The sequence below is a fragment of the Hyaloscypha bicolor genome, assembly GCF_002865645.1.
Source record: "Hyaloscypha bicolor E unplaced genomic scaffold K444scaffold_50, whole genome shotgun sequence".
In the NCBI taxonomy this organism is placed as follows: Eukaryota; Fungi; Ascomycota; class Leotiomycetes; order Helotiales; family Hyaloscyphaceae; genus Hyaloscypha; species Hyaloscypha bicolor.
In genome coordinates this window covers 952701-965145 of record NW_020194552.1, presented here as the reverse complement: position 1 = coordinate 965145, position 12445 = coordinate 952701, and the positions used below count along the sequence as shown (strand labels likewise).

The 12445-nt window shown below is 47.9% G+C and overlaps 6 protein-coding genes across 6 annotated transcripts; 2 read left to right on the top strand and 4 right to left on the bottom strand.

Annotated features, from left to right (window-relative positions):
* Positions 1 to 309: 309 nt before the first annotated feature.
* Positions 310 to 1378, top strand: K444DRAFT_626715 (amidohydrolase 2; the record flags this gene model as incomplete). The annotated part of the gene is made up of 2 exons (XM_024882693.1): positions 310 to 420; positions 476 to 1378. The coding sequence occupies 2 exons, from the start codon at positions 310 to 312 to the stop codon at positions 1376 to 1378; spliced, it is 1014 nt and encodes a 337-aa protein (XP_024740548.1).
* Positions 1379 to 1569: 191 nt separating this feature from the next.
* K444DRAFT_609835 (putative siderophore iron transporter) lies at positions 1570 to 3519 on the bottom strand. The gene is made up of 5 exons (XM_024879644.1): positions 3436 to 3519; positions 3075 to 3375; positions 2904 to 3013; positions 2439 to 2851; positions 1570 to 2382 (listed from the first exon to the last, which is right to left on the bottom strand). The coding sequence occupies exons 1-5, from the start codon at positions 3487 to 3489 to the stop codon at positions 1644 to 1646; spliced, it is 1617 nt and encodes a 538-aa protein (XP_024740547.1). The 5' UTR covers positions 3490 to 3519; the 3' UTR covers positions 1570 to 1643.
* A 452-nt stretch (positions 3520 to 3971) lies between these two features.
* Positions 3972 to 6806, bottom strand: K444DRAFT_324685 (uncharacterized protein). Its single transcript, XM_024871907.1, has 7 exons — positions 6603 to 6806; positions 5886 to 6552; positions 5638 to 5838; positions 5500 to 5589; positions 5392 to 5445; positions 5226 to 5344; positions 3972 to 5172 (listed from the first exon to the last, which is right to left on the bottom strand). The coding sequence occupies exons 1-7, from the start codon at positions 6731 to 6733 to the stop codon at positions 4263 to 4265; spliced, it is 2172 nt and encodes a 723-aa protein (XP_024740546.1). The 5' UTR covers positions 6734 to 6806; the 3' UTR covers positions 3972 to 4262.
* Positions 6807 to 7057: 251 nt separating this feature from the next.
* Positions 7058 to 9065, bottom strand: K444DRAFT_556404 (cytochrome P450). The gene is made up of 6 exons (XM_024876741.1): positions 8659 to 9065; positions 8144 to 8605; positions 7935 to 8080; positions 7689 to 7856; positions 7383 to 7632; positions 7058 to 7280 (listed from the first exon to the last, which is right to left on the bottom strand). Exons 1-6 carry the CDS (start codon positions 8965 to 8967, stop codon positions 7062 to 7064), a joined length of 1554 nt encoding a protein of 517 aa, XP_024740545.1. The 5' UTR covers positions 8968 to 9065; the 3' UTR covers positions 7058 to 7061.
* A 681-nt stretch (positions 9066 to 9746) lies between these two features.
* K444DRAFT_324495 (Glyoxalase/Bleomycin resistance protein/Dihydroxybiphenyl dioxygenase) lies at positions 9747 to 11192 on the top strand. Its single transcript, XM_024871905.1, has 2 exons — positions 9747 to 10468; positions 10520 to 11192. Exons 1-2 carry the CDS (start codon positions 9994 to 9996, stop codon positions 11053 to 11055), a joined length of 1011 nt encoding a protein of 336 aa, XP_024740544.1. The 5' UTR covers positions 9747 to 9993; the 3' UTR covers positions 11056 to 11192.
* A 137-nt stretch (positions 11193 to 11329) lies between these two features.
* K444DRAFT_522523 (2-hydroxyhepta-2,4-diene-1,7-dioate isomerase) lies at positions 11330 to 12268 on the bottom strand (the record flags this gene model as incomplete). The annotated part of the gene is made up of 3 exons (XM_024874212.1): positions 11330 to 11914; positions 11973 to 12050; positions 12098 to 12268. 3 exons carry the CDS (start codon positions 12266 to 12268, stop codon positions 11330 to 11332), a joined length of 834 nt encoding a protein of 277 aa, XP_024740543.1.
* Between the last annotated feature and the right edge of the window lie 177 nt (positions 12269 to 12445).

Genomic DNA, 12445 nt, shown 5'->3' with positions numbered 1-12445 from the left:
TGGGTCGTCGTGTACGGAGAGGGGGGCCCTGGTATATGGGCATGGGCGATTTCTGGTGGGGTGAGGCATGCAAGTGCGAAGTTGCGCTGGCACATGTGGTCCTTACGGCTTTCCGTACGGGAGTTCCGTTCGGTATTTGTGTTGAAAGGTGGACTAGGGGTGTGATTTGCAGCACACATGTTTTTGGTAACAGACCCAAATTTCACCTCTCAGTTACACTCCGCTGACCTATACTTTGCGGAACCCGAAATTTTCCCCGAGTGACCAACGAAAGAGTTGTTGGTCAATCAACCCTTAAATTCACTCAAAATGGCCCATTCGGGGAAAATCGACGTCCATTCCCATTTCCTTCCACCATTTTACCGCAAAGCATGTCTGGAGAAGGGACATGGAATGCCAGATGGAATGCCAGCTCTCCCAGTATGTCCTTCCATCAAGTCATGGTCATCCGTAAACAAGCTAACAGAGAGAACAGGAATGGAGCGAAGAGACGCATCTCGAGTCCATGAGAGATAATTCCATCTCAAAATCCATCATTAGCATCAGCTCACCCGGAACCCACCTCGTCCCCGGGGATAAGATTTATAACGGCAACCTTGCACGGCAATGCAATGACTTCGCGAATTCCCTTGTCGGAAGACACCCAGAGGAGTTTGGATTCTGGGCGTCACTTCCACTGCCAGACGTTGAAGGCAGCCTTTGCGAGATCGCCCGTTCGATCGGTGACCTCAATCCTGTCGGCTTCGTACTGGAGACCAACCACCATGGGACCTACCTCGGTGATCCCTCGCTAGATACCGTCTTCAACGAGCTGAACCGGATCAAAGCAACCGTTTTCATCCACCCAACCACACCCTGCTGTAAACACACCGGAGATGCCAACGGCCACGAGCATACAGCCATAACATTCCTGCCCAAATTCCCGAACCCAATGTTTGAATTCATGTTCGACACCACACGCGCACTAATCAACCTCTTTTCATCCGGCACAATATCCCGATGTCCAAACATAACCTTCGTCATACCCCACGCGGCTGGCGCCTTACCTCCCATTCTCCAGCGATTTAGCAGCATAAGCAACATGCTCATGCGCTCCGAGCTTGACTTGAGCTCCAAAACCCTGAAGGAGACGTTCAGACGGCAATTCTTTTTCGATCTTGCTGGCTTCCCGTTTCCGGATCAGATTCATGGATTGCTTAGAATTGTCGGACCAGATAGGCTGCTTTATGGGAGTGATTATCCGTTCACGCCGACGCAGAGAGTGAAGGTGTTGGCTGATGATATGAGGGAAGGGTTGGAAGAGATATTTGAGGATGAGGCGGTGAGAGAGGGGATTTATAGTGGGAATGCGAGGAAGTTGTTGGGTGCGGAAATGTGATCCGAGAACAGATTACGTTTCCAATGGATATATGAGCTATCAGACAAAAAGGTTGTGAAAGTGTGAAATTGAGATACATTTCAGGTGAGAGCCAGTAGAAGAATAGAATGGGGTGTGAAAATGATAAGCAGCGAATTTCCACCAGAGTATTCAAGTATTCACGTGTCGCTCGAACAGAAACCAATTGAAGTCTCGGCGAGAATATTATTAGGACCAATTAAATTGGTATAAAGCGCACTATGTACTGGATGCAACAATTCACTCTTCAAATTTTCAAAGCCTGCCCCTCATGATGATTTTTAGCATGCAAATCCTCCATCGGCGCATCCACATGATAATTCATAACCGCCTTCATATCACCCAGAAAGAAACAAGCAATACAAGCCAAAGCACCAAAGGGGGCAGCAATCATGAACACAGCCCGTAACCCATCCGCAAACGCATGCTTCAGAGCATTTACACCCGACCCAATAACAAGAGGAGTTACACCCGGAATATGTGGCAGAGCAGTGGCATTGTTCGAAGCCAGTGCCCCGACGAAAGCAGGAACAGAGGTTATGGGGAGGCCAGCACGAACGGCAGCTTTAGCGACATAGCTGGGAATGTACTTGTCAAGACGATTGTTCACGACCGCTGAGTAAATGGCTGTGAACATGGCTGCCGCAACGGCTCGAGTACTTGTGGTGAGTGCAGTGGCTGTAGCGATGAGGTGGTAGGGAGTGGAGAGTTGGACACCAGCTATGATGAGGGCGAGTGGGGCTCCGAATCCAAGTCCGACTAAGCCAGAAAAGACGATTGTCTTGGTAGAGTCGCCAGGTTGGGTTAGGGCTAGTCCGACAAGTCCTCCGGTCATGATCAGAAACCCAACGCACAAGGGTCCTCGGATTGTTTTCAGCTTTGTGCTAGCGAAGCCATAGACTACTGTACTCAAACCACCGCAGATCCAGGCAGGCTGAGCTCTAGCAACTTGGATGAAGGGATCTTGTGTGAAAAGCGAGGTAGTCCTTTACACATTGTTAGCCCAAACTAAGGATGGGATAACAATGAAGGTGCAACTTACAAAACTGGATAAAAGATCACATAGGCAAACAAAATAATACCTTCGACGAAAATGAGACCAACACACAGTGCAAAAGTTCGTCCACGGTCCTTTCCACCGCGGAAGAGATCATAATGCAATATTCCAGTCTTCGTAAACTTCCACTCGTAGACACAGAAAGCGAGGAGGGTGACGATGCCAACGACAAGGGTAGCTAGAACTCTGGAGCTCGTCCAGGAGAAAAGACCTCCACCTAGATTCAATCCAGTGAGTAACAAAGTCAATCCAGCCGTGAGAAGTCCGCACCCAGCAAGATCAAGGTGACCGAGCTTTTGCAAAAATGACAGATGGTCATATCGGGTGTGTCTTTTCGGCGGCCTGTAGCCAAAGAAGAGGCCCATTGCAGTCGCTCCCCAGAGTGCCATTTGAACCCACTTGGAAAGTTAGCGTTGGAGAGGGTAAAGCGGTAAAATCACGGGAGCTTACGTAGAACTTCCGCCAGCCCGTGTGATAGTTGGACTTCGTCAGAGCACCAATTATCAAAGGTCCAACACAAGCACCAAGTGCTGCAGCGACGTTCATCCAAGCTTGCGCCACTGAATAGAATATTAGTTTCTCTAATTCATCTCTTATACATATCGTTAAGGGTTGACGTACTCGGTCGCCATTTTCTCGGCAAGATCTCGCTTGGAACTACATATGCCAAAGGGACAGTAGCAAACCCAAATCCAATCAGGATTTGAGCACCAATTAGCCGGTAGATATTGGCTGACCCCGGAGCAATCGCTGCTCCAATGAAAGATAATATAGCAGGGCCGACTAGGAGGAGTTTCCGGGCCTGGAATGTGTCCGACGCAGAGGAAATGATGGGAGCGACGACAGCTTGAACGAGTGAAAGAGCGTTGGGGACCCATGCTTGAGCTGCCGTGTTGTTGAGATCCTTACCAATGTAGTCGAGCTGCACATGGAAATATTAGTTTATTTCATTTGCATGACTTGTTCTGACTGGAAACCGTACGACTGCAGGAGGACCCTGAAGGGCAACAACTTGAACTAGATTCAACAATAACATAGCTGCCAAAGCAACGTAAGTCCGTGCGTGAATTTTTGGCTCCTCTTCATCGTCATTATATTCCAAATTGAGACCGGAAGTCTCAACATGCTCCAGATGTTGCTCGTCATCCGACTTTTTCTCAGCGAGCGGCGAAGGAACTTGTCCAATCTCCGAATTGATGACTTTCTCTCCTGTGATTTTGTAAGACATCTCAATTCAATTGATTGATCAGTCGTAAATGAAGGGCTCAAGAGAAGTCTGATGAGTTAGGAAAGAAGTCTCGTTTGAGTCTTCCCAAGAGTTCAACACACAGCAGGGGCATCCTTATACCTAACTGCTCAATTGTTTTAAATCCGTACCAACAGAGCTCTCAGTGCCATTTGCGGGGTCGAGCCTGGTCTCCATGGAGATGTGGTGCCAAAGCGCTGGGTTGGGGCTGATTGTTATATCCAATGAGGATGGTCCCACATCGTCCACATTTGCTTTCGACCAATAACAGTAGTGCCCGCAAACCGCACTTGGAATCCCAGAATGGAGTGCTGCCATTGATCCAACAATGATTTGTTTTTGTCGTTACTTTTACCGTGCAGGTACGGGTGTTGCTTTTGACACGAAGTGTTGAACCATAAGATTTGGGGGCAGTTCCGGCTGCAGTCAGCGTGCTAAGCGAAAACAATCACCCCGGTGAAGAAACCGAAGTTCGAAACAGAAAGTAAAGTTTGGTAGGCAAAATAGTGTCCCAGAATGGTTATCAGAATAAACGTAGTTTGAATTCAAGGTGGTCCCGCAATTTAAGCTTCGTAGTCGATCAGGCGGGCCACGACTTTTGCAAACGATCCTGCTGATCCCCATTCGTTGATTCTCTGGAGCAGTCCACTCAGTTCACACAAAGTCGCAGCCTTTATGCAAGATAAAGCACCTCGGTTCCAGCTCAAGCTCGTAATAGAAGACAATTGTTGGAGAGTTTTTGGTCCTACAGCTTTGAACTCTGGCAAGTTTGTGTCAAAAACCGTACTTGACAGATCGAGTGCGTCATTGCCTGGTCCATAGTTGATATAGCAGTACCATGTGATCGCGGCAGAGAATAGGATTCTTGGAACGTGAAGTGCTGGTATTTGGTTGAAGCGAAGGGCTTGGATTTGTTTCTGGAGCAGGAAGGCGTGTAGTATGCATCGAGATGAATTTGGTGTCGAAACCCAGTTGGACACATATGATATAGCCTCTTTTGCAGCATCCGGACCATCTCTTCCAATTGCTGATTCCAGCTGGTCCAAATCAACCAGTAAGTGCATGAATGTCCAGTGCCAAAGGGATAGCAGACATAGGCGGTCTGGATCTTCATCTTCCACAGATCCAGCGTAGTATTCATGCCACCGCAGCAACGCCTCTTGATGGGCATTGAAGGATTCTTGGTCCAAGTTTTCTTGTAGTCGGTCCTCCCCGATTTTCACACCGATGAGTTGAAGCTTTACGTATGCAGTGAACAAGTCGCACTGATGTGGTTGGCTGTTGCTGTTAACTATTATCGTGTCCGATTCAACTTCCTGTCTGGTAGAAGAGATCCAGTTCAACGCCGTAGTGGCTTCGAATGAACGATAGGTCGCGTGCGCTGAGCGGACCGATTTGATGTTTTTGAGACATGGCCCACGATGAAGCAAGGCAGAGAGTTCACCATCATGAAGGTGTAAGGCAGGGACAATTCTAGTGTTCGTGTTAGCATTTTGCTGGGTGTTATAACAGTTCACCTATCGAACCTTCTCATCTCTTCTCTTCTCGCCCAGTCCTTCCATGCTGCATCCAATTCATCTCCTGACAGATTTTCAAGCGAATCTGTGTCCGGACGAGCCACAAACATCCTTTCTCTCCGTGCCCACTGGAGTTGTTAGATGGTAGAGATTTCATTAAGCATTGCATGCCTACCGAGATCATAGAGCCGTGATATGCTTCGAATATAGCGAGGTGCTTGGCATCCTTCTCGAAGTGTCAGGCGAGTATCAGAAGGTTGTGATGTTGGGTAAAGTATCTTACTCCGGACAACATTGCAAATGTTTGGCCAATAAGAGCTGCTTGCACCATTGCAACAATCTCGCCATTTGATTGACCAATTACTTTATCCCACTGAAAGTCTGGTTAGGCCGTGGCTAATCCTAGCGGGGCCGTACCTACTGAGGTTAGAATTACTTTATTCAGCCTCTCGAAAAGGCGACGTCCACGCTGAACGGCAGCCAGCGAACCTAAAAAGAGGCAGCCCACAGATGCCATGGAGATGAGTAGGAGCCCATTTTCTGAGGTACGTTGAAATGTTCCGGCGTGTATTATAGGGAAAACAGGGTTGAAACATGCGAGATACCGTCGCACACAGAGATTCTTCCTTGAGTCAGCATTGCGATTATGACAAGAGGGGTGAATACAACCAGAAATGCGGAGGAAGGAAGCAAATCCTCTTGCGGGAATGGATGGACTAAAGATCTGGTGAGATCACGACGACACTCCTCGTCGACGATTTCAGGCTCTCTTGGTGATGATGTTGGTTGTGAGGTAGGAGTGGTTTCTGCCAAAGTGAAAGGATGGTAGAGGCTCTCATCATTCTTTTGAACTTTCGTAAACCATATGCTCCTCATATCTAATACAACTGGGAGCCCAGGCTTTCCGGAAGGGTCGGATGGGTCATGACCATTCGATATACCATGCCCACCCGAGCAATCAAAAGCCTGGAGTTGCATGTCTTCCAGTTGTCCAGACGTTCCATCTTCAATCCCACCCATGGCGAAGCTATTGTCAATCGTCCATAAAGGAGTTTCTTCCATGAATTCTAGGTTATGGAAATCCCAGATATTCGCCCCGGTACCAAAGTCAGCAGCTGATTGGCCTGGAGTTGTGCGGGAGATCTCTATCGTTTGGAGCTGCTCTTGCTGCGCTTCGGGAGTACTTTGAAGGATCCCATCGCCTGGAATGCTGATGTTCGTATGCTCTTCATGGCGTATTCCTCCAACTTCTCTGGTATTTGTCGAAACTTCCGAAAGAGTCATCCGCCTCGTTCTCCCAACACAGTGAGACTTGGCATGCCGGATTAATGTGTCCCTGGTTGAGTCAGAAACCATCGCTTACACCAGGAATTGAATCGATCCCACTCGCGGGCGTAACCTTTCCCGCATGATCCACATCTGAAAGGTTTCTCCTTTGTATGTGACCGTACATGACGCAAAAGGTGCTCGGCTCTATTGAATTCTCGATTGCAATAGGCACACTGCTGGGACGGCATTCTGCTGTCGGTAGAAAAGGTGGTTGAGAATGAGGTTTTGACTCTTGAGCATAAGTGATGAAAAAGGCTTCGCGTTCTGCTGACGACAAAACTGCACCCTAGGAAAGGTACCTACCCCGCTCCCCTAGCGCGCCGAGTTAGTCCTAGCTTCCTTTCCTCGTATAAACCCCTATCCTGGCTAACTCGCCGGGATCTCGCCTAGTCAACCAATCGCTCTCACAACCAACCCCCTTTTTGTGTCACGTGCTAAGACAGTAGAGGAAAACGGTAACGTTGCGATACTTGTGATCTTCAACAGGGAGGCATACTCGTGTTTCTCAGATTACAGTCAAATTGGTAATGATAATTTCTGAGATATTTTACTTCTTCCTCGTGTAAACTTGACGATGAAGTCCGACTGCCTCGCAAACCAGTAAGTGTTGACTGTCCATTCCGGCTTCTCAGAAGCCCAGTAAAGCTCAAATTGACGCAGAATCTGCGGAACAAACTTCCCCATCTCCATCAACGAGATGTTCTTTCCAATACACGAGCGTGTTCCAGTACCAAACTAGTGAGAGAATTCACGTCAGATTTGTATGAGCAGACACCAAGGGCTCTTGTAGAGAGATGGCAGCTAACAAAAGTAAAGTGGGAGTGACTCCAGACTCACAGTCAAAAGCGTTCGCTCCATAATCTTCAATTGTTCTGGACCGGCCTCCAGCCACCGCTCAGGTCGAAACTTCGCTGCATCATCCCCGAAAATCGCTCTGTTTTGGTGCACAACGACAGGGTTGATTCCAACATTCGTGCCTTCACGTAATTTTTGTCCGCAAAGATTAACACCGCCCTCAGGTACAAGACGCTCTAGCGGATATGATACACCAGGATGCAATCGCATTGCTTCCTTCATGACAGCTTGTCTATGGTAATGTCTCTGCTTAGCTCTGCAACCAATAAAACCGAGGCAAGAACTTACAAATACTCCAGTTCCAAACCTTCGCCGTAAGTTACGAACTTGGACAGCTTTCCGGCACGATCGGCGTCATCAATCTCTGCCTGTAGGCGCTTGTATGATTTTGGTGTTTGGATCAGATAATAAAGAATAGCTCGAAGGGAAATGGCTGTTGTGTCACTTCCAGCTAACCTAATGGCAATATTCACATCAGCATTGGTCGAACATGGGGAAAGGTGCTCAAGAATTGTCCAGAGATTGCTGACTTACAGATTATTGCTGAGGTGATTGATCAAGTCTCCATGTGGCATTGTGTCCTTATTCTTTTTCTCTTCAAGTCTCAGGAAGGTTAGAAAATCAGACGTTTCCTTCTCCTTTTCATTTCGATCATAAGCATCGATACACTCTTGGGTGAACTAAACACGACCGCTTTAGCAAGTGTGTTTGTTCCAAAACCCGGGCTTTGGGCAAAATCATACCTCCACAATGGTTCGAGCTGGATTTGGCAAATGCAAAATCCGTTCCATAATCTTCATCACGATTTGGTTTCCTGCCAACCAGGGATGTAGGTACGGAACTTGGCCAATAAGTCCAGCATACTTCAGAGCAAACTCCAGGCTCGAAATCATGTCTAAAATATCTTTACGTTCTTCCATGAACCCAAAGCGGCGATTGAACGTGATCATTCCAATGACATCGAATGCATACCACTGGACCCAAGCGCCAAGATCCACCTTCTGGCCTTCCAGATCTTCCATGGATCGGATAAAAATCTCAGAACATTCGTCAACAAGCGGCTCCATGGTCCGAATTGATGTCATGGAGAATTTCCCAGCTACCGGCCGCTTTAGTGCCTTGTGGTGAGCTGGATCACGGGTTGTGAACAGGCTGTCCACGATTTCACCATTGTAGGTTGTAGTCAATGTTGTGTAAAACTTAGACTAGAAACAGTCAGCATTGCCATAGAATAGAAGCTATTACTGAGAGAGAGTACCTTCAGGAAATTGCTGCTGATGCCATAGATGGTGGGTATCGTAGCTGGGTCGGCGATAGACACAGTGTTTGGCCCAGTGCGTACGATTGGGCCATACTGTTCATGAAGCTGCAAATATACCGCAGGCGCTTGTCCCGACCATAGTCGATACACGCGGTATAATCCCGTGAATCGGGCCCATTTCGGACCGGGGAGCGGCGACAAATCGGTGCGGTAAGCAAGCCGAAGAGTGCCGATAATCCAATACAAGGAGACAAATCCAATTACCGGTAAGACGTAGACCCACGGCATGACATCTGACATGGCCATCTAGAATTGTTGAGGCGCTGAAGAGACGAAGTTGTGGGTGATTGCAATTCTGTGGTATCCGTTTTGCGGCGCTGTTCGATCTCACTGTCTCACCTACGAGTAAGAAGTGACAGGGTGTCCGAGAAGAATTGGGCGAGTTTTGAATCTTTTACCAGCAGCTTAGGTAGTGCCTGGATCACGGGACATTCTTACACTGCCTGTGCTCCATGGCAGTGGGTGATACCCATTTCCCCGCGAATTAGTGCTTGTGTTGCCATCTCCTCAGAACTACTCGCTTAGCACCCGCATATCCCCCTATCCCTCGCTTGCCCGCATTTGTCCACATCTCCCCACATTTCTCCACATTGTGCCACCCACGTTTCTTCTTCACGCCCACAATTTCCCTCAAGATTCCACAATCACGATTTGAACCGGTCACTTACTTCTTTTTCGCAGCCTCGCGCCATCCGAAGCACCGGGCGCGACCTCTCAAGACTGTGGACGGTGCTTTACAGTAAAAGAAAAGTATATTAGGGTGGCGGTAGTAATTTAACGCACTAACCCGTTTAGGTAAGAAGAAAGTTGAAGCTAAGCCTAAAAATTACTAGGAGCTCTTAACGGGGCATAGTCTCTTTCTTCCTTCGCTATTCTCTAATGTGAGATCCTGGATTTTAGACCTTGAAGGCCTGGAAAGTATAAGACACGTCCCCGTAAGCCTAAGATTGTCTTTTCTAGGCCTGAGAAGCCCCCCCTTTGCACAACGCTCGTGCTATAACAACAAAAGCTCCTGACATTACGTAAAGATGAAAGTATATTACATTGTTACAGGTTTTGATACACGGCTTCAACCCTGGTCAGGATCGGAACGGAGTTGAGCTGCAGTCCGAGGATTCAAAAGGTGGGTTCCCTTTACCAATCCACCAAGTCACATGCCAGGCATAAAAGGTATATGAACGCGTACTTCAGTTCAACTCATCTTCAGAATGAATAATCTGCTCACTGATTCTATCCTCTTTCACAACTTCTCGACGTCCAAAACTACTCATTATGGCAATGCGCATCAAGCCTTCACCAAATACACCCCAGAAAATTCAACTTCAACACATCTCCCATGTCTTCCTTCGTCATATTGATCCAGAAAAGTTTCTTGCCTTCGCAAAAGATTTTGGCTTCGTCGAGGAAGCACGAGACGGGGAGGCAGTCTACCTCCGAGGCTACGGTGTAGATCCATACTGCTATGTTGTCCTGCCAAGCACCACCGGGGAGAAGCAATTTGAAGGCGGAGCATTCACTGTGAAATCAAGGGAGGACTTGGAAAAGGCGATGAAACTCCCAGGTGCTACACACAAAGACCTGTCACATTTGCCTGGCGGCGGAGAAATCGTTTGTGTTTCTTCCCCAAGTGGAGGGAAGATGCATCTCGTCTGGGGCCAGGAACCTCGAGCCGCGCCAGCGAAGGAGCCATCGGCTCAAGTTCAGCACTTGGGACCGTACAATCTTCCGTTCCACAAAGACCGAAAAGGTGACTCACCAAAATGCATGCGCGTAGTATGACTTTACTGACGCGTCGCAGGCGAGTTCCAGCGCTTCCAAGCCGGGCCAGCGATGGTACACAAAGTCGGTCATTATGGTTACATTTCAAGCGCCTTCGATGAAGACCTGGCCTTCTATCTCGATAATTTCAACTTAACACCCTCCGATATCCTCTTCGAACCAAGCATGCCAGACCTTGATGTTCTCGCATTCTTACATATTGATCTTGGCTCCGAGTTTACCGACCACCACACGCTATTCATGCAGCGAGCCGCTCCAGGACAGAAGACCGCAATGCATCACTGCTCTTTCGAGGTCGCAGACTTCGACACCCAGCTCATCGGTCATCAATGGTTGGCAGATAAGGGATATACGTCAGTATGGGGTGTTGGGAGACATATACTTGGAAGTCAGATTTTTGACTATTGGAAGGATCCAAGTGGGTTCAAGATTGAGCATTATGCGGATGGGGATGTGGTTAACGACAAGACACCGACGAGTCGCCAAGCAGCTGGTCCAGACACTTTGTCGATCTGGGGACCGCCATTGCCTGCCAACTTTGGAGATTCCTCGTGATTTATTCTTGTGGCAGTGTAGCATGCTTTACTCTCGAATCAGACATTTGTTTACTCAAACATCTCAAAAACCCACCCACTCGCGCCAAATACATGACTGTTCTGCTTGGAACCCTAAATAGCGTGTAAAAATAATACACATCTGAATGACTCCAGCTGTGTTGCGGTTGCCAAACCTGAATCAGAATTGTGGGAAATAGCAAGAGGAAAGAAAGCATGACAAAACTTGATAAAATGAATTACATCTATTTCCGATAGTCAGATTTCATCTGCATCTATTCAAACTTCATGGTATTGCTCAAAGTTCCAATTCCCGAGATAGATACCTCCACAACATCTCCATCTTTCAAACTATACTGCGGTTCCTGAAACCAACCAACTCCAGCTGGCGTCCCCGTCATGATAGCCGTTCCAGCAGGCAACGTTCTTCCCTGACTCAAGAAACTCACAAGCTCGGCAGGCCCCCAAATCAAATCCAAAGGGCTGTCTTGAACAATTCGCCCGTTGATAGAAGTCTTGATCGTATTCTTTGTAACATCCCCAAATGCAGAGGGGCTGACGAGTGCAGGACCTAATGGTGCAAATTTGTCGAACGATTTCGCGTACGAGAATTGGCCACCTGCTACGGCAGGGGCTTGGAAGTGACGTGCTGTGAGGTCGTTGCCGATGGTATATCCAAGGATGTATGATGGAGCATCTTCCACAGAGACATCCTTGGCTGGTTTGGATGTGACGATTGTCAATTCGCCTTCGAAATCAAAGAAGTGGTCTTGGGCTACTTTTGGTACCGGGATGATTCCAGGGTTGGCGAGCGACTCGGCAGGTTTGTACCACATGGGTGATTTCTGTGGTACAGTCAACTATAATGTTGGTCAGCTTGTAAGGTCTTCAAGGTGCTGTATAGAGAGTGAGAGATACCTTTGCTTCTGAAGCGTGATTGGCATAGTTCAATCCTATGCAAACAATGGGCAAGCCTGGTTCCACCGGCGCAAGTATCTGTGAAGAAGCTTAGAGCTACACCACTGGATTGTCTGAACACTAACCTCCTTGATTGTTTTCAGATCGCTGGTAGCGTTATAAGAGTCCAGTGAGGTGATGGACTTGAAATAGGGAACCTTTGCTCCAACCTGTGGCAATGTAGAATCACACTTCGTGTAGTAAACAGCATTGTCTTCTGTGGCCGTGAACCGAACGAGGTGTGTCCAGGACGGCATGATTTCTCCAATTACTGTTTTGGGAATACGCCGACTGGAGTTTGAAAAGATAATATAGGAAGGTAAAGTGCTTTGCTTGGTTTGGGATGCGAATTTGCTTTCACGTGTCTGGTGAGAGGAATATTGAATAAGCTTTCAACCCCTCAATCATCCAGAAGCCGCGCCTTGAGGCAACAA